At 54.4% G+C, this 17,674-nt stretch overlaps 2 protein-coding genes across 3 annotated transcripts; both read right to left on the bottom strand.

Moving 5' to 3' along the window:
- Positions 1-666: 666 nt before the first annotated feature.
- SOAT2 (sterol O-acyltransferase 2) lies at positions 667-11,560 on the bottom strand. 2 transcript variants are annotated; one of them, XM_082850586.1, is made up of 15 exons: positions 11,352-11,560; positions 10,856-10,911; positions 10,210-10,346; positions 9,799-9,858; positions 9,343-9,450; positions 6,645-6,921; positions 6,173-6,242; positions 5,515-5,599; positions 4,964-5,009; positions 4,623-4,752; positions 4,092-4,189; positions 2,657-2,755; positions 1,999-2,134; positions 1,317-1,462; positions 667-1,108 (listed from the first exon to the last, which is right to left on the bottom strand). In XM_082850586.1, the coding sequence occupies exons 1-15, from the start codon at positions 11,470-11,472 to the stop codon at positions 1,058-1,060; spliced, it is 1,620 nt and encodes a 539-aa protein (XP_082706712.1). In that variant the 5' UTR covers positions 11,473-11,560; the 3' UTR covers positions 667-1,057. The 2 variants fall into 2 exon arrangements, with proteins under 2 accessions (XP_082706712.1, XP_082706713.1); XM_082850587.1 differs by having other exon boundaries at positions 11,364-11,560.
- A 1,196-nt stretch (positions 11,561-12,756) lies between these two features.
- Positions 12,757-16,514, bottom strand: IGFBP6 (insulin like growth factor binding protein 6; the record flags this gene model as incomplete). Its single annotated transcript, XM_082849431.1, has 4 exons — positions 12,757-13,061; positions 13,653-13,772; positions 13,929-14,068; positions 16,187-16,514. 4 exons carry the CDS (start codon positions 16,512-16,514, stop codon positions 12,939-12,941), a joined length of 711 nt encoding a protein of 236 aa, XP_082705557.1. The 3' UTR covers positions 12,757-12,938.
- Positions 16,515-17,674: the final 1,160 nt, after the last annotated feature.

Here is a 17,674-nt window from a genome sequence, read left to right as displayed (position 1 = left end):
GTGGAAGCTGAGGCTCACGAAGTTAAAAGATTTGGCTAAGGTCTGTACAGGAGGTTCCTCTCCTGGGTCCTCTGAAGGAAAGGAGGCCCAGCCATGTGCCCTTTCAGGATGTGCTGGAGGTCGCCAGGAGCAGAGGATTCAAGGGTTGGGGAAATGTGATCTGAAGGAGTAGAGGTGGAAGAGGGGATGAGGCTGAGTTTTGGGGAGATGGGGTGGCATAGAATAGGTAAGGGAGAATGTCACCTAAGAGCCTCAGCCCCTCCCATCACAAAGTCTTGCCTCTGCAGACTTGGCCTGTCTTCAGTCTTGCCTGTCAAAAGTGGGTCTTCACATAGAGAAGAGACTTGTGGTTGCCAAGGGGGAGTGGGGGTGGGGGAGGGATGGACTGGGAGTTTGGGGTTAGTAGATGCAAACTATTACATATAGAATGGATAAACAACAAGGTGCTACTGTATAGCACAGGGAACTATATTCACTGTCCTGGGATAAACCATAATGGAAAAGAATATAAATAAGAATGCATATATATGTATAATGAAATCACTTTGCTGTACAGCAGAAATTAACACAACACTGTAAATCAACAATACTTCAATTAAGAGGTTTTTTTAAGTGGGTCTTCAACAAATGATGAATGAATGAATAAACGAATGAATAAAAAGCGATACAAAGAGTTTATTATTGTATTGTAAAGAGCACAAAGAAAGAAACAAACACCTCTCAGACCTTGACGGCCCGAGTTGCTTTAAGTCACCCCACCTTCACCAAATCTGTAAGGCCCTTCGTGTCTCCCCCAGTCTGAACAGCCATGGAGTGAGAGGGGGCCTTTTGCCCAACCCACGGGGCTGGGGGCTCAAGAGCTACCACCATTCTGAGTCTGTGCTCACCTGTCCACAGGTCCACAGATCTCAGTCCTTGGAGTTCTCTGGTGGGGTCAGGCATGGCAGGCCCCCTTGACTCAGAGCTAGGTCTGGGAATTCAGAGAGGAGCCCGGGTCCCAGGCTTTGCAGGCAGAGAACTTGGCGGTGTCATCTGGGCAGTGAGTGTGCCCTGACTTCTATGTATGGCAGGACCAAGATCGAGGTGTCAGCAGCCCCCAGAAGGTTGTCTGTGCCAGAGAAAGGTGAGTTGTGAATAAGGTCCCTCCCAGTGCCCACCCTGTGCATCTAAAACATGGGAGCCCGTCCTTCACCCCCAAACCGGGCCCTGGCCCCTGACCGTGGCTGTGGAACTGGGCAACAAGAGGGGGCTGGCTCTTGGGAAGTGGAGGCAGGTCCTCCTGGGTGGGGAGCTGAGCGAGGGTCATGGTCCCTTACCTGGGGCAGGGGGCAGTGGCGCCGTGCATACCACTCCTGGCAGTACAGGCTGACCTGGATGCCCTGGCCCAGAAACAGCATGGTCCACATGAGCACGTTCCACGCTGGGCCCGTGTGCCGGTCATGCATCATGAAGTTCAGTGGCCCTGATGCAGGAGGAAATGTTGTCACCTCAGCTCCAGATACCTGTATCTAATCTTCCTGGCTGCCTTCCTATCTCAGGGCACGGGGAAGAGTTGGAACAGGAAGGCACCATTGAGGAAGATCTTGAACCCAGCTCCAAAAGCTCACGGAGGTCTCAAGTGGCTCATGTAAAACGAGGATTCCTCAGTCTACACTTCAGTATCCTGGATCTCTTACTAAACCTCCCAACCTCCCACCAGTTTTCTCCCTGTATGTGTGCCCTGCTCAGATGCTCCTCTCCAGCCAGAGGTCTTTTCCCACATCCCCCAGGATATCCCTTTGCTGCCTCCCTCCCTGCTCCCAAGTCCGTCCGTCCTGCCCCCCCTCCACCAACTCTCACACACAACTCTGATGCCTTCCCCCAGAAGGCACACACATTTCCCCCTTCTGTCTTGGGTACGTGGCCTCTCCCATCAGTCTGGAATCTCCAGGAGTGGGACTCCAGGTCCCTTCCCTCTGGCTGTCTCCCTCTCCAGGGGCATAAAGAGGCCAAGCTCACCTCCAATGAAAAGGAAGAGCAACAGCATGACAGGGTAGAAGAATCCCAGGACGAAGCAGAAGATGTACTCGTGGACCACCGCAGAGACCAGGAACACGCCCAGCATGGCTGCCCCTCGGGCCCGGCCACCAAGGAGCTGGCAGGAGCCGGGGGTAGGAGGGTGGAGTGAGTCTCCCTAAGCCCCCTCCACAAAGAGCCCCCTCCTTAAGGAAGCCAGAGGTTGTGTAGTACAGTGGAAAGAATATGGGATTTGCGATCAGAAGGGCTGACATGTCCTATTTAAGAGCATTTTATTAGTCCATCGGGCCTTAGATGCAACTTTCAAAAGGGGATATAATAACACTTCTCAGGGTTACAGGGCAGATTATGTAGTATGTGAAAATTCTTGGTAACTGAAAATTGCTATATGCATGTTCCTTAGAAGGCTAAGGAGGGGAGAAATGCCCTGTGGAGGAGGTGTAGTTGAGGACAAGGAAGGAAGGAAGTTAGATCATAAGAAGGAATTTCTGCCCATTGGGTTGGGTAGAATGGGGGCAGGTGAAAGTCAAAGGGGCCCTTAGGTCTGGAAAAGATGAATGGTGCAGCGAAAGGGAAGGAGAGGATATCCCAGAGAGGTTCCATTAACTTTGGGAGCTGACGGGGTGTGCAGAGCCCATACCCACAGCCCATCCTGATATACATAGCTGTACAGCCAGTCATGGACCACCACGTTCCAAGTGCGGTAGTAGTTGGAGAAGGACGTCGAGTTCCACCAGTCCTGGGGGGTGTTCAGGGGGGGAGAGGAGGTGAGCTTCAGGGCCCTGTCTCTGCCCAGGCCCCAGCTTCTCTCCCCTGCTTCCTGCCCCCTGTCCCAGTGTTCTCCACAAGGGCTGGCTCCCAGCAGGACAGAGACAGCAAGCAACCTCTCAACTCCCTCTTCAGCACCTGGGGTCCTTGCCCTCCCTCCTACTCTCCCTTTCAGGAGAAGAAGATTCCAAATTAGCATCCCCATAAGAGCAGTTAGCCCTGGCTGGTCAGGGGGTAGAGGGGTGACAATACAACCGTACCCAGAGGAGCACATTTCTCACTGTGGAAGATTGGCAGCACAGCTGATGTTGAAATTGTGCCCCACAGGGTTAAGAGAAACTGGTGACTAATGGAAATTCTTGAGCTCGTCTTACAGAACAGCAGGTAAGGGAACAGCTTGTTAAAAAACCCTTCTGCTTGTAACCTGCCTTCACTGACTAAGCCTTAAATTTTTTTTTTTTTTTGACTCCTTAACTGCCCCGTATAGATAACACCTCTGATGTATGGGTCACTATAGTAACAGGGGGCATAAGTTTTCCAGAAACTTGGAGTTAGCTCTTGTCTAGTTCAAGCGGGCTAAGACTGGTTGGGACCACTGACCCTAAAACTGGGCTTGCACAGGTGTCGGATGAAAGACCTTTTGACATCAGAGGGCCAAAAACTCCACCCTCAGATCATGCTAATTGCCTCCATTTTTTTTTCTTCTCTTTTTTTTTTTTTTTTTTGCGGTACATGGGCCTCTCACTGTTGTGGCCTCTCCCGTTGCAGAGCACAGGCTCCGGACGCGCAGGCTCAGCGGCCATGGCTCACAGACCCAGCCGCTCCACGGCATGTGAGATCTTCCCGGACCGGGGCACGAACCCGTGTCCCCTACATCGGCAGGCGGACCCCCAACCACTGCGCCACCAGGGAAGCCCTGCCTCCATTTTTTAACATGCATCCCATGAAGAAGCGTGTAACTCAGATACACCTGTGCAGAACACCGATTACCTCACCTTTTCCCTACCTCCAATCACTTTTCCCCACACCTAAGATCATCTTGCTTCTTTATCCCATAAATATCTCAAGCCCCTGGCCTTTGGGGAGGCGAATCTGAGGTTGTTCTCCCTTCTCCTCACTTGTCTGCCTTGTGAATAAACCCTCTGTCCGCTGTAAATCTTGGCGTCTCAGTGTTTGGCTTACTGCGAATTGGTCAAATGAACCTGGTTCGGTAACTAGGTGACAGCCAACATAGCCACCATCCTCCCCACATCCTTCCCTAGCCCTCCCTGCATCCAGCTCCCAAGTAGCCCAGGTCCAGGCCCCACCCGATAGAACATTCTGTCTCCAAATCGTAGCATCTCTGCGAAGGCGTTGAGCCAGCAGTGAAGGAATGCAAAGAAGATGAGCAGCAGCATGAAAATGCCTGGTAAGTAGAGACAAGGGGCTGCAAGTCAGCCTGGACCCCCGATCCCCCACGAAGCTCCAGGGGTTCCCCCAGGAAGCCCTCGCCCAGCAACCAGGGCCCCAACTCCCACCAATCATTTGTTAATCATTCACTAATTCATGCACTCATTCATTCATTCCATTTGCTCATGAAGCCCATGCCAGATGTTGGGGATACAGAGATGAATGTCCAAACCTCTGCCAGTTGGGAGTTCATAGAGTGGTTGAAAGGTAGGGAGTAGGTGGCAATCTGAAGTGAGACCCTGACGATGAGCAACCACAGGAGGGGGCAGATAAGGGAGAGTCAGAGGGAAGAGGTGTTGAAACTAAGAGTGAGCGAGCGGAGGGAGGGGCTCCCTGCTAAGTCTTCCCCAGGGTGCAGCCTTCTGCAGCCCTGCCTCTGGTGGGCATACCTGGCAAGGTGGCGTGCATGATGGAGAGCACCAGGGCACGGGTGCTGAAGGGCTCCCTGCTCATGTTGGCAAAGACAGGAACACAGAGGCGGCCCAGGATGAAACAGGCATAGAGCACGCAGCCCAGGGCCTGGGGAGGGGGTGGAGGACGCATAACTTTGAAAGGAATCACTGGTCGCTGCCCCTCCTTCTGAAATCAGACTGTGGCCCAGCAACTGCATCCTCTTTCCTTAGCGCCACCCTCTGACCTCTTCCCCAGGCCTCCCTTACTTCACTCCCAGAAATGTCCCCTCAGCCACCATGAGTCATAGGTAGTCCACCCTTTGACCCCGTCTTCTGACCTGGGCAAAGTTCTTGGCCACATAATTCCACCTGACGTTGGGTGTCCTGCAGCAGCAATGGGGATAATATGTTTCTCATCCTTTTATCTTGTTCCTGCCTGGGCCGGGGCCCAGCACCTGGGGCCCTCTCTCCGCAGCCCCCTCAATTGCTCAGGCCTGGGAGGATTACCTGGAGAGGTGGGGGTCTAGAACACTTTGGACCTTCTATAACAGAGACGACAAGTGCATTTTTAGCTTGAGTGTCTACTAAGGTGACCAACCATCTGGAGTTTGCCCCAGACTGAGAGGTTTCCCAGGATGTAAGAATTTCAGTGCTAAAACTGGGGCAGTCCTGGGCGAACCAGGACAGTTAGTCACCCTTGTGTCACCATGAGCTGGGGCATGGAGAAGGAGTGAAAGACCTGCTCCTTGCTTCCCATTTTTATTATGGGGTGCTGCCTGAGAAAGTGGCCAGTGTCTGGGATGAGGCGAAAGACCTCAGGGAGAGGAGAGTAGACGGGCTAGATCCCTGACGGGCCTGGGCATTTGGGGGAAGGGGTGCAGGGTCTTACCTGGGGTAAGTCTCCCTGTAGATGAGTGTGGGGCAGAAGAGGAAATAGAGGTAGCTGGAGAAACTGGGGGCCCGGATCCCCTCACCTGGGGAGGAGTAAGAGGGGTCCGTCAGTGAAGAGGGAAGGGAGAGAAGACACAGCTGGGTGGGATGCTGGGGAAGGGCAGTGGGACTGGTGAACAGAGCTGGATGGGACAGAGGTGGGGGGGGTGAGGAGCTGGATATTGGATCTGGAGGTGGAGTGGGGGAGGTGAAACTGGGCAGGAGCTGAACCTGCTCTTTAACGCCCTCCTTTTGCTTCCATTCCAGGCACCCCCATTTTCTGGCACAGGACCTGCTGTGGCCAGAGCTTCATGTGGCACCCACAAGTTGCACCACCCACTTCTCTCTCCTTCTGTTCTGACTACCTAATGGAAGGCGCTCACACCCTGGGTCTTAATAAGAATGAGCCGGGAGTCGTGGGCAGCAGGGGAGGGGTATCAGAGGTGGGACCTAAGAGAATGACTAAGGCCCACAGAGCCCACCTGGGGGCCGGAGCTGTGAACCGCGGGCCAGACGGCCTTAGGAGGTTGGAGCTTTTATGAGGATCCTGCAACTGCTGGCTTCATGCAACCAGCCAAGAGGACTGAGTTCACAGCAGCGCCTGCTGAAGGCCTCACCTCCTCTGGCCCGAAGTGTCCCAGGCACAGTCTCTCTCAGGAAGGAGTAGCTTTTCATCAGGAGCCTGACCTGAGATGGAATGGGAAAGAGGTTAAGGTGCTGTGGGACTTTGAGCAGATCACTTAACCTCTCTGTGTCTCTTTTACGGGAGAGGGGCAGGCAGATTGTAAACTTTGTACGGTCAAAGCCCATACTTTATCTTTTTGTTGGACTGTCTTATAGCCTAACACAGACGGCTGCTGGGATGAATCGAGGGTAAAGGGGTACCGGAAAGGGCAGAGACTCCAGCTGGCCAACCCAATCGATTATATTTGCATAGCAGTGTCCGTTCGTTCGTTTACATTTCCTGGTTGGCTCAGATCCCTCGCAAAGGACTCCGCCCCTGGTAACTAGCTCCACCCCCACCAATACAGTATCCAATGCCCTCCTTCCCAGGGGCCCCGCCCACCACTGGTCCCGCCCATCACCTACCTGCTCAAAGACTAGGACACAGCTGGAGGCTGGCGGGAGCTGATACTCCACTGCTACATGGATTGGAAGGATGCTGAGCACTGCTGTGTGGCCGGCCAGCAGCATGCAGCCCAGGCCCAACCCCAGCGTCCAGGCCGCTCTGGACTGGGGCCTCGCCCACAGCCGCAGAGCCTGGTAGGGCAGCAGCAGAGTGGACAGGAACATGGGGACCCACGTTACCAGCGCCAAGGGCAGCTGTCCGAAGCTGAAGATCAGTAGGTCAAACTCCAGCATCAGCCTGGGAGTGACAAAGTAGACAGGTGTGAGGCCCATCCTGTCCGCTTCCTCTGCAGTCAGAGCTCTTGGAAGATAAACTGAGGCATCTTGCCAAGGTTGTGAGCTCCCCATCTCTGAAATTGTTCAAGATGGCACCTCTGTCGCCCAGGACTTCTAGCAACAGGGCATTGCCCGAGGAGACTCAATCATGGGATGGCTTTGCTTCCAAATAACCTATAGAGCCCTCTGTGGCATTGCAGAAGGATTCAGTACATCCCATGCCACCGGTGTTAGGGTATGAGGTGCCTAGAGTTTAACTTTGATTTTTGTTAGTTTTGTACTTTTGGAGTGTCTGGAGCTGTAGACTTGAATTAATGGAAAGCAGGTTGTTGAGTGTTTTGTTTGCTTAGGTTAAGAGTATACGGCTTGGGGACTTCCCTGGTGGCACAGTGCTTAAGAATCTGCCTGCTAGTGCAGAGGACATGGGTTCGATCCCTGGTCTGGGAGGATCCCACATGCCGCGTGCGCCCGTGCGCCACAACGACTGAGCCTGCGCTCTAGAGCCTGCAAGCCACAACAAGAGAAGCCACCGCAATGAGAAGCACACGTATCGCAACAAAGAGTAGTCTCCCCTTGCCTCAACGAGAGAAAGCCCGTGCACAGCAACGAAGACCCAATGCAGCCAAAAATAAGTAAATAAAATAAATAAATTTATTTTTTGTTAAAAAAAAGGGGCTTCCCTTGTGGCGCAGTGGTTGAGAGTCCACCTGCCGATGCAGGGGACACGGGTTCGTGCCCCAGTCTAGGAAGATCCCACATGCCGCGGAGCGGCTGGGCCCGTGAGCCATGGCCGCCGAGCCTGCGCGTCCGGAGCCTGTGCTCCGCAACGGGAGAGGCCACAACAGTGAGAGGCCCGCGTACCGCAAAAAAAAAAAAAAAAAAAAAAAAAAGAATATACGGTTTGGGACTTCCCTGGTGGTCCAGTGGTTACGAATCCACCTACCAATGCAGGGGATGTGGGTTTGATCCCTGGTCAGGGAACTAAGATCCCACGTGCTGCAGGGCAACTAGAGAGCCCGTGTGCCACAACTAAGATCAAATGCAGCCTAATTAATTAAAATTTTTTAAATTAATTAATTATAATAATTATTATAATTTATTATAAATTTATTAATATTTTATTATTAGCTAAATAAATTTAGCTAATTTATTATTAGCTAAATAAATTAATTAATTAAAAAAAAGAGTATACTGTTTGGGGAATTCCCTGGTGGTCCATTGGTTAGGACTCGGTGCTTTCACTGCCGTGGCCCGGGTTCAATCCCTAGGGTCGGGGAACTAAGATCTGCAAGCCTCGCTGTGCAGCCAAAAAAGAGTGTATGGTTTGTAATGGTGAAAAATTAGAAAATTAGAAGCAACCCAAACGTACATTAGTAAAGAACTAAATGAACAAAAGCTGGCACTTCCAGACTCTGCAGTCATTAAAATCAATGGACCAACATGGAAAGATCGCTAATATGGGTCATTAGGGAGTGAAAAGGAAACAATAGGTACAGTAAGTATCTTATTAATGTAAACCTCCATAAAATACATTCCCTTGGTTCTTATATACATCTGGAAGTGGATGCATCGAAATGCTCTGGAGGGAAGCTCTCAAAACCATTAAAAATGTTACCCCTGGGGAGCGGTCTGGGATGGAGGGGGGTGATGGAGAAGGAGCCATCTTACATATATTTGAAACCTTTCCTGAGATTTGATCCTTAATTATAAGGATGAACAACAAGTTTGCCAAAAGGAAGTGCTTTTGCTGAACCTGCAGATGCTTGGTCCTCTTCCCTTTACTGCTTCCTAAGCCATATGTAGGGTGAGGTGGGGTCATGCAAGTCCAGACCCCCAGGGGTCTACAGCTCCCTGAGGCTCATCCCCAGAGTGGGGAGGTGCTTTTTGGGGGAAGCAACCCACCAAGGCACTTGTGTGCACAAGATCTTGTCTTCCCCACAAGATTGGGAATGCCTCACAGAGAGGGCTGGGGTCGGCCCCTCATCTCTCTGCCCCCCAGGGGGGGCTTAGGAGGGGCTCACTGGAGGTTACTTGAGCCGAACACCACTTCCTTGGAAAGGACTGTGTGAGAGCGGTGGGGTGGGAACCATGCTTGTGTGTGCACATACGTGCATGTCTGCCTCAGGACAAGGGTCCAATTGAGAAGAATTTGAGTGGGGGAGTAGTGTTCCCAGAGGGCTAGCTCTGGAAAAACAGACCAAAGGCTATCCAAGGCTGTGCTAAGAGGACTTTTTGGGTGGGAAGGTGGTTGGAAAGCAATGCTGATGTGTGTCTAATAATCCAACGGGCCTGTGCTCTCTCAGGCCGGTGGCAAGTGGAACACTGGGAACCCAGCTGGTCTGATCTTATCTGTGGGCCTATCCCGAGTGGGAGGGGTGCCTACCTGCCCTCATCAATGAAGTCGATGGCCAGGGTGCTGATGATGAAGACACACAGGCCGGCGACAAACATGTGGTAGATGGTGCGGAAATGCTTCACCTCCATCAGCTCGCTGGAAGGACAGGGGCCCGAATGTCAGTGGGAGAGTCCTCAAGGTCATGCAGACTAGCTCAGGCACTGTACACAAGTGGGGATGGGACCTAGCGATTGGGAACTTGCAGCTATGGGCTGCCATATGGCTAGGACTTCTGTCCAAAGCTCTTTCCAGCCCAGACAATTCTCATCCTGGTGGCCTTTCTTCCACAATCACACCCAAGGCAAATAGAGAAACAGAACCTTAGAAAACATCTCCAAGTCCTCCCCCAAACCACCTAGAGCCTGAGGATGACAAATGAGGCGCCCTGGTTCCCCAGACAAAGCTCTTTCTTTTCTTCTCATCCCGTCCTCACCCCCGACTTACTCAAGCAGGGACTTGCGGTTGATGAAAACTTTCCGTTTCCCCAGGGATGGCTCCCGGGTCCTGAATTGAGACAGTTGTTCTGGGCCAGGACCCAAAGGAAGAAGGCAGTAGGCAGAGGGTAGGGCCTTGCGGGACGTCAATATTTGGGAGCCGAGGGCAGTAGTAGGGGAAGGTCAGGGTTAGGGCCAGCGGGCAGGACCGGGTGGAAGGTCAGGGAGGGCCAGGGCAGACCAAAGCCCAGCAGTGGAGGTCAGGAAGGCAGAGGCGATAAGGGGAGAAGAGGGAAGACTGAAGTTGGAGTTACATCAGTGCTGGCAAAGGGCACATGGGATAGCATCTGTGGCTCATAATCCTTACGATGGAGGGGGCTGTGCAGCCCCTCCCCAGCCCCCTGGCTGCTCAGACTCTTACTTGCACAAGGAACCTGGAGGGATGGAGGGCACTGGTCTGTCTTGTGGCGGGTAGGTTTGAATAGCCTCGCACATGGCCTGATCCAGCAGCTCTGTCAGCTGACCTTGTGCTTGCTCCAGCAACTGCGTCTTCACAGCCTACAGGACAAAGCAGGGCAGGGCCCGCGGTCCCTCCATCCAGTCAGCCATCCTCCCACTCACCAAGCATTGACTGAGCCTCCCTCCATGCCAGGCACATTGCTAAGTGCTAGGGATGGAAAGATGAACAAGCATGGCTCCTGCCCAGACGTCTCCACCCCCAGTTTAACTCCTTCTGGTTTCCCAGGGCAGCAGTGAGGATCCAGGAAAGATACTTTCAGACTCTGGGTCTGAACCTCAACCACCTTGTCATCTCTGATCCTACTCTCTTCTTCCTGACCCCAGCCTTCCCTCTCCTGACCTCTAGCCCCACTAACAGAAGACTGTTCACTGGCTGACCTTTGGCACCTGTCCCGATGACCTGTGTTTCAAACCCCTCCATCTTAACTCGTAGCTCTGACCTGAGGGGTTTGAACCCGAGAACAAACTGTCTTTATCATTAAGCCAGTCCTCCCCCCTCCCTCCCTCTACTCCAGGACCTGTCCGTTTTGACCTCTGACCTCCCTCACCTGCATATGTCGGGTCCATTGTAGCAAATCTGGGCCGCTATGTGTCTCATTGTTTCCTAGGATAAGGGGTCAAAGGGGAGGAGTGAGGGTTCTGCTGCCTGGTGCAGACCCAGAGGCATCCTCTGACCAGGAAGTGCTTTCTGTGTGCTCAGCAGCCTCCCCACCCCCAACTAGTCAATATCTAGTATCATGGTGGCGGGGGGAGCAATCAGAAGGGGAAGTTATTTTTGCAGGGGGTGAGGAGGTCACTGGCAAGCGGGGAGCCTGACGACATTCCTGGAAACAGGGTACCCAGGGAACGGGAAGCTACTCTAATCACCATCGGGGGTAAAAGAGTCAGAAAGATAAGGCAAGGTACTGAATAGCTCTTTTCTCCTCCCTTCCCCAGCTGTCTAGTTAGGGAGCAGAGGCTGGGATCTGCCTTCACTGGCCTCCCTGGACAGCAGGAAGGATTGAAGGTAGACAGCAGGAACCCCCTCTCGACAGTGCACCCCACCTGCAACCCCACCTGGGCATTCTGCATTCCCAAAGTGGGGCTCCCCTTCTCTGGAGGGCCGGTCTTCCTTCTCTCCTCCTAGCCCTTCTCTCCTCCGCAGTTGGGCCGCCCTTGGCTCCATGATGTGTGTCTTGACTGGGCAGCGGCAGCTGGTAAGTGTTCCCTTCCTTCCTTCAGGCTTGCCTGGCAGAGCTCTTATCTCACTCAGCTCCTCTGACAGCTCCAAAGACTAAAGTCCTTTCAGGAGGAGGGGTTATAGGTTATCCGATCCATGATCCCCTTCCGGAAGGCAGTACCATCTCAGCTAGAGGCTCTGCTCTACCGGCTGTCACAGGGATGGACAAAACCCCTGAACAAATAGCCCAACCACCACCCAGATGCCCAGCTCCCTCCCACAGGAATGGGAGCTCTGCACCCATACATGTCATGGGGAGGGGGACTTTGCCCCTCTGAGGCTTATCACCTGGTATGGCTGCTTCCCAATCTCTTTCTCAGTAGGCTGAAGGTTGGGAAGGGGTCAGAAACATCTTCAGGTATGAGGCACTCAGCTCCCATAGACCACGATAAGGTACGTGAAAGAACCTTGTCAACAAAGATTTCTGTGCATGTGATTAGTATTCTGTGAGGTTGGTACCTGTGATGACTGCGGTACCGTGGCCCCTCCAGGGAAGGCTAGGGGCTGGGGGCCCTGAACACCACCTCTTCCCTACACCTGCTTGGGTTAGCAGGTAGGCAGAAAGGAGACAAAACAATCACTTAATCAGCACCTGAGGAATGCCAGGCATTGTCCCATATGGAAGAACCAGATTTAAATCCTCCCTCAGTCATTTACTGGCTGTGGAATTTCAGGCAGATGACCCTAATAGTTTAAGCTACAGTTTCCTCCTCTGAAAAACAGGGGTAAAAGTCCCTACCTCATAAGGTTATCGTAAGCATAAAATGAGGTAAGCATAAAACGAGGCAGTCCATAAAATGGCCCAGGGCGTAGCCCATGGCAAGAGTGCAATAAATAATAATTTCCTGAAGAAGTAACAGAAGGGTAAGTGCCTTGAGAGTTCCTCTTTGTTGGGTTCCTGGTGGGGATTAACTATTAATCTTTCCTCTCCCTTTGTGTCCAAAGATCAGTGTTAGAAACAAGGTCACAACCTCAGACCAAGGCCACGGCCTCAGTGTCTCCCTGCCCCCACCTGCTGCCTTCCACTCCCTGGTGGGCAGTTGGGTGAGGTTTGAGGCCATGAAACGTCTACCAGTGGCTGTCTCTGTCATTCCCAGTGTGGCAGGAAGGACAGATGGTAGTCCACAGGAGAAGAGAGCTGCTCTAAGAGGCTGGACAGGGGTAGAGAGAAGGGCCAGGGACTCCACAATGTGAGAGGTGAACACAGAGACGTAGGCCAGAGACCCCCAACACAGCTTTATTAACACCCCCAGCCAACACCAACAATCTTTCCATGTGTGAGGTTGACAATGGGGCAGGGCCTGCAGGTGGAGTGTGGGGCTCTGGGCCCCTGAGTTACTCAGCACTCAACAAATAACCCAAGATGATAGCCCCACACTCCTGCCAGTGGCCATGCAGCCTCCCACCCAGCCTTAGCCACTGCTCCCGGTGGGGCATGGGGAGCTTCCATCGCCGTCTGGGGACCCGGGCAGGGGCTGGCCCATGCGATCCACACACCAGCAGGGACCTCGGCGCTGCCCCTGGGAGGAGCGGCACTGGGGAGAGAGGCACAAGAGTCAGAGGTGTGGCCCAGGAGAGATGGGAGGGGCCCCGTGGGTTGGGGGACAGGCTGTCAACTCCTGAGTCTGAGTCTGTGGAAACATCTGAGTGTTCTCGGGACAGCGAAGCCCGCTGGGTTCCCTTGCATGGCTTCTCTTCTCCACCCACCAAACTGTGCCTGTTCTTCTAGGCCAGAACAGTGGTTCTCAAAGTGTGGTTTCCAAACCAACAGCATCAGCATCACTAGAGGTCGCATTGGAAATGCAAATTTTCAGGCTCTGTGGGCGGGGCTCAGCCACCTGTGTTCACACCTGGGTGATTCTGATTGCTCCTCACGCTTGTGAACCTCTGAGTTAGGCATTGCTTAGATAGTCTAACCTCTGAGTTAGGCATTGTTTAGATAGTCTAACTCCTCTCCCATAGCTGTGGTTGGTTATTCTCTATGTTTGTGTGGGCCCTAAAGTTGGGAGAGCCCTAAGGGCAGGGCAAGTGTCTTATTTATGCAATTTTGTAAGCCCCCCTACCCAATTGCTAGTAGGACCTATTGCTTGTACTGATAGATGAAGGGAGGAGAGGAATGGCCTCACCTGCCGCTTCCGGTAGAAGCCCCGATGGTCACAATTAGGCACGTAGAGGGTGTGAGCCCCGCGGTAGATCTCCGTCTGGAGTTGCTGCAGCACTGAGTCCAGATGTCTGCGGCAGGGGCCCTGGAGGAAGGGATAGCTCTGCTGCAGAGCCTGCTGGCCCCACCAGCCAGGCTCCCAGGATTGGGATGGAAGACTCGGCCAAGCCCAAGGGAGCAGTCTCAGATGGGAATCTCCAGGACTCTCCACCCCTCCCGTTCCCTGCAGCCCCAAACGCACCATCTCAGTGTCTTGGACGCCCCCAGGATTGGGCCGGGCGGGAGTGGTAGAGGTCCCCGGATTCCTCTGTTGGTCTCTGCGGTTCATGTCCTGCTGGCGAGTTGTCCCTCCTTGGGGCTTACTCTCCTTAGGATTCTCCCCTACAGCCACAATGGGGAATGGGGAAGAAGAGGCCGGAAATCAACCAGATGTCAAAGGCCAGAGCCGAGCGGAAACGAGCGGGGCTTTCAGAGTAGTGAGGGGGTTTACAGTTTGGCTCCACTGTTACCTTCTCCTGGCCTCAGTTTCTTTCTCTGACAGATGGTTATATTACCTTTCATGATAATATCCCCAGACTAGTATTTTTTAAATTTATTTATTTATTTATTTTGGCTGCACCAGGTCTTAGTTTCTTCATGCGGGATCTTTAGTTGCATCATGTGGGCTTCTTAGTTGTGGCATGCGGACTCTCAGTTGCAGCGTGCGAACTCTCAGTTGTGGCATGAATGCGGGATCTAGTTCCCAGACCAGGGATCGAAGCCAGGCCCCCCGCGTTGGGAGCATGGAGTCTTACCCACTGGACCACCAGGGAAGTCCCCTGCAGACTAAGGCTTTAAGGCTTATAAAGGAGAAGCACTTTGGAAAGCAAAAATCAATACATTCATTGATCGAGGAGCCTGGGGCTTTGGGTGAAAAGACCGGGCTGTTCCACCAGAGGCCAGCAGGGGGTGCACCAAGCCAGGGAGATGGGGCAGAAGAGCAATGGCGGTGAGAGGGGGTCAGCAGGGACCCAAGTGGAATGTGTGTCCCCGCTGTGACCCTGCTGTGACTCAGCCCACCCCTCCCAGGGCTGAGACATGGTTACTTCGGGGGCACTGCAGTGGGGGCCTCTCCCTTCTGGTCCCCTGAGACTCAGCCCAGCTCAACCCCAGTGGTCCCAGGAGCATGTGTGATTCAGCCCTTAACCAGGAGGTGGAAGGCGGGCAGGCTGCAAAGGTGCAGGAATGAGCGGCTTCCAACCTGCAGGCAGCTCCTGGCTCTGGAGAAAGTTTCACACGTTGTACTGGGGGGTTTGGGGAAGGCTCAGGATGGGAAGGGAAAGTCAGGGTGTCAGGGCAAAGAAAAGACAGGGAGGGGAGCGGGCACTGTTTGGAATTTGCCCCAGCTGTAAAATGAGACATTATGAGCCCTGAAGTTGCTCCCATCTGCCTGCTACTCAAAAGCCAAGAACCATGTCCTCTGCAATCCTGAGGCTGATCCCTCTTCCTCCACACTCCTCAGACCTTGCCCCTCATTCCCCCTATTCAGCATCCTACCGCGACCATGCTGCCAGCCGCCTCCTCTGACCCAACCAGACCACCTCTTTCCAGGAAGACCCCTAGCAGCCTGGACTCAGGCATTTAGGACTGAAAGAAACTCCAAGTTGATTTCCCATCCTTCCCTGTGGAAAAAACTGGGAGCTCAGATGCCCCTGGGGTGGGGGCCGTTTGTATTTCCTCCTCTTCCCATCTCCCTGCTGCCCCCCATCTTTCAGGTTCTGACTCACTTCTGTCCCACCCACCCAATGACTCAGCCTTCTATTCTCCTCTCTGGATTAGGGTGGGGTGGGGTGGGGTGGCTGGAGGGTTCTGAGAAGCTTTAAATCATAACCCTGATTTGGCAGACTCCTTCTTTTCCCACCTCTATCCCCCCGCTCCGGGTGGGGAGTGGGGAGGGCCAGCGCCAACCATCGGACCCTAGTCTAGTGTGAAACTGCTCTGGATTTGAGCCATCTTCTATTCTCCGCCCCATGTTCGGGTGCTTTGGACACCCTGATATTAAGAGGAGATATTTCTCAGTGTGTGCAGGATTTGGGAGTCTGGAGTTCTCTTCCCTCTTTCTCCAAGTGGAAGCTGGTAACAATGCCTGGATCCTTTCTCCAGCTTGGGGGTCTAGGGCTGAAGGAGCTGGGCCTCTGTGGCATACAGCACGTCCCTAAACCCTTCCATTCCTCCCTTTCCCCTCAAGGGAAACCCTTTTTTTGACGGGGCAAAAAAGGGTTGCGGGCTCAGACATCTCCCTGCTTCATCCCTAGGGCCCCCAGCCGTACCCCAGACTCCTAGGAGCTCCCCGCACTGGCCCCTTCAGCCCCTAAAATGTACCCCCCACCAGGGTTGGGGAGGAGGAAGCGTCAATCTCAGGACCCTCATAGCAGGGCTGCCCGTGCGCATCCCTCCCGGACCCTGCCGGCAGAGTTGCGGGCCTCACGTGGGCGGGGCAGGGGCGGGGCGCGGACTCACCCGAGGGCGCGCGCGCCCGGCCGCAGCGGCCCCGGCCCAGCAGCAGCGCCCGCAAAGGCGCCTCGTCTTTCTCCGGCGGCTGGCACTGCAGTCCTGGGGCGCAGTTTGGAGTGTAGACCCCGCACTGCTGCCCCTCCCTCCTGAGACAGCCCCCAGCTTCCGCACAGCCCTCCGCCGGCGGCCCCCCATCCTCCTCCTCCACGCAGCCCCCTGGACAACCCGCCTGCACCCCCTGCCCGCAGCCTGGGCACCTTGCCAAGGCGCCTCCTGGGCGGGCAGCGAGCAGCAGAGTTAGCAGCAGTGGCGGCAACAGCCTGTGGGGGGTCATGGTCAAGATTTTTGCCCCGTCCACTCCTCCCAGAGCAGTCGTAGCGCAGCTGCTGCCCGTCGCCGCCCCTCTGCCTTAAGTAGCCGCCGGCAGGGGCCGGGCCCTTTAAGAGCCAGGTGAAGGGGGGGGTGCGGTGGAGAAGGCAGGGGCATTCCCTAAACTGGGTGGGACTGGAGAGGCCCCCCCCCCTCCACCTGGGTCCTCCCCACTCTTCTCTACCTCCTCCCTTCCCGGTTTCTGTTTACTTCCCAAATTACTCTGATTTTTCTTGCTTTGTTCCCGGGAATCTCGCCCGGATTTTGGGAGCTGGACAGCTGGCTGGAGGCCCTGGAGGGTGGGAAGGGGTGGAAGCAGGAGGGATAGAAGCGGCAGTAGGGGTGAAGGGGAAACCTGAAATCCAGTTCGGGTACATGTGTGGCGGATGAAGGAGACGGAGGGACTCCGATGGGGAGTGAGAAGATGGCGGACTTAAGTGGACGCAGAAGGGATGGTGTGGGGGTCATGAGAGGAATGCGGGCGAAAAGAGAGAAAAGGCGGAGACGACGGGGAGTGGGGTCTTGGGAGAACTGACCGCTGATGGAAGAGAGTAAACCAGGGGCGAGGAGAGGAAGAGCAAAGCTGAGGCAGGAGCAAGAGAAGGTCTCCCCGAGATATGACAGGGGAAGGCGGGTAGTGGGGGCCAGACTTGGGTAAGATGATAGAAGGGGTTGGGGGAAGCAAGGGGTGAGGTGGGGGGAGGCGGAAGCACACCTTGAATGAACTGTCAGAAATCCTAGCATTGTGTTGGGGCCATGGGAGTCTGGAGGGATTGCAGGGGGCGGAGCGTGCCCGCAGAACTAGCTGAACACCTGGGAGGTAGGGACGGGGGACTGGCCAGCTGAAATTATAGTGGCGGGGCGGGGGCGGGGGGGGGCGAGGCGGGGGGGAGGATTAGAGGAACCCATACTCTGGGTGCTCTTAGGGACAGTGGCCAGAGAGCAGATCCCCAACCCACGCTGTCCTTCATCCAGGTCAGCCCACCCCTCCATTCCTCTCCTTTCCCAGAATCTGTCCTCCACTCCACACCCACCCAGTACCACCCTTTGGGTTTTCTGGATTATTCAGGCTGTGCTCTACCCAGGGGGATTGAATGGTGACTGGTCTGAGTGTTTCAGTCTGCC

This window comes from Leucopleurus acutus, assembly GCF_964270905.1.
Source record: "Leucopleurus acutus genome assembly, chromosome: 11".
NCBI lineage: Eukaryota > Metazoa > Chordata > Mammalia > Artiodactyla > Delphinidae > Leucopleurus > Leucopleurus acutus.
This window is presented reverse-complemented; position numbering and strand designations above follow the sequence as displayed.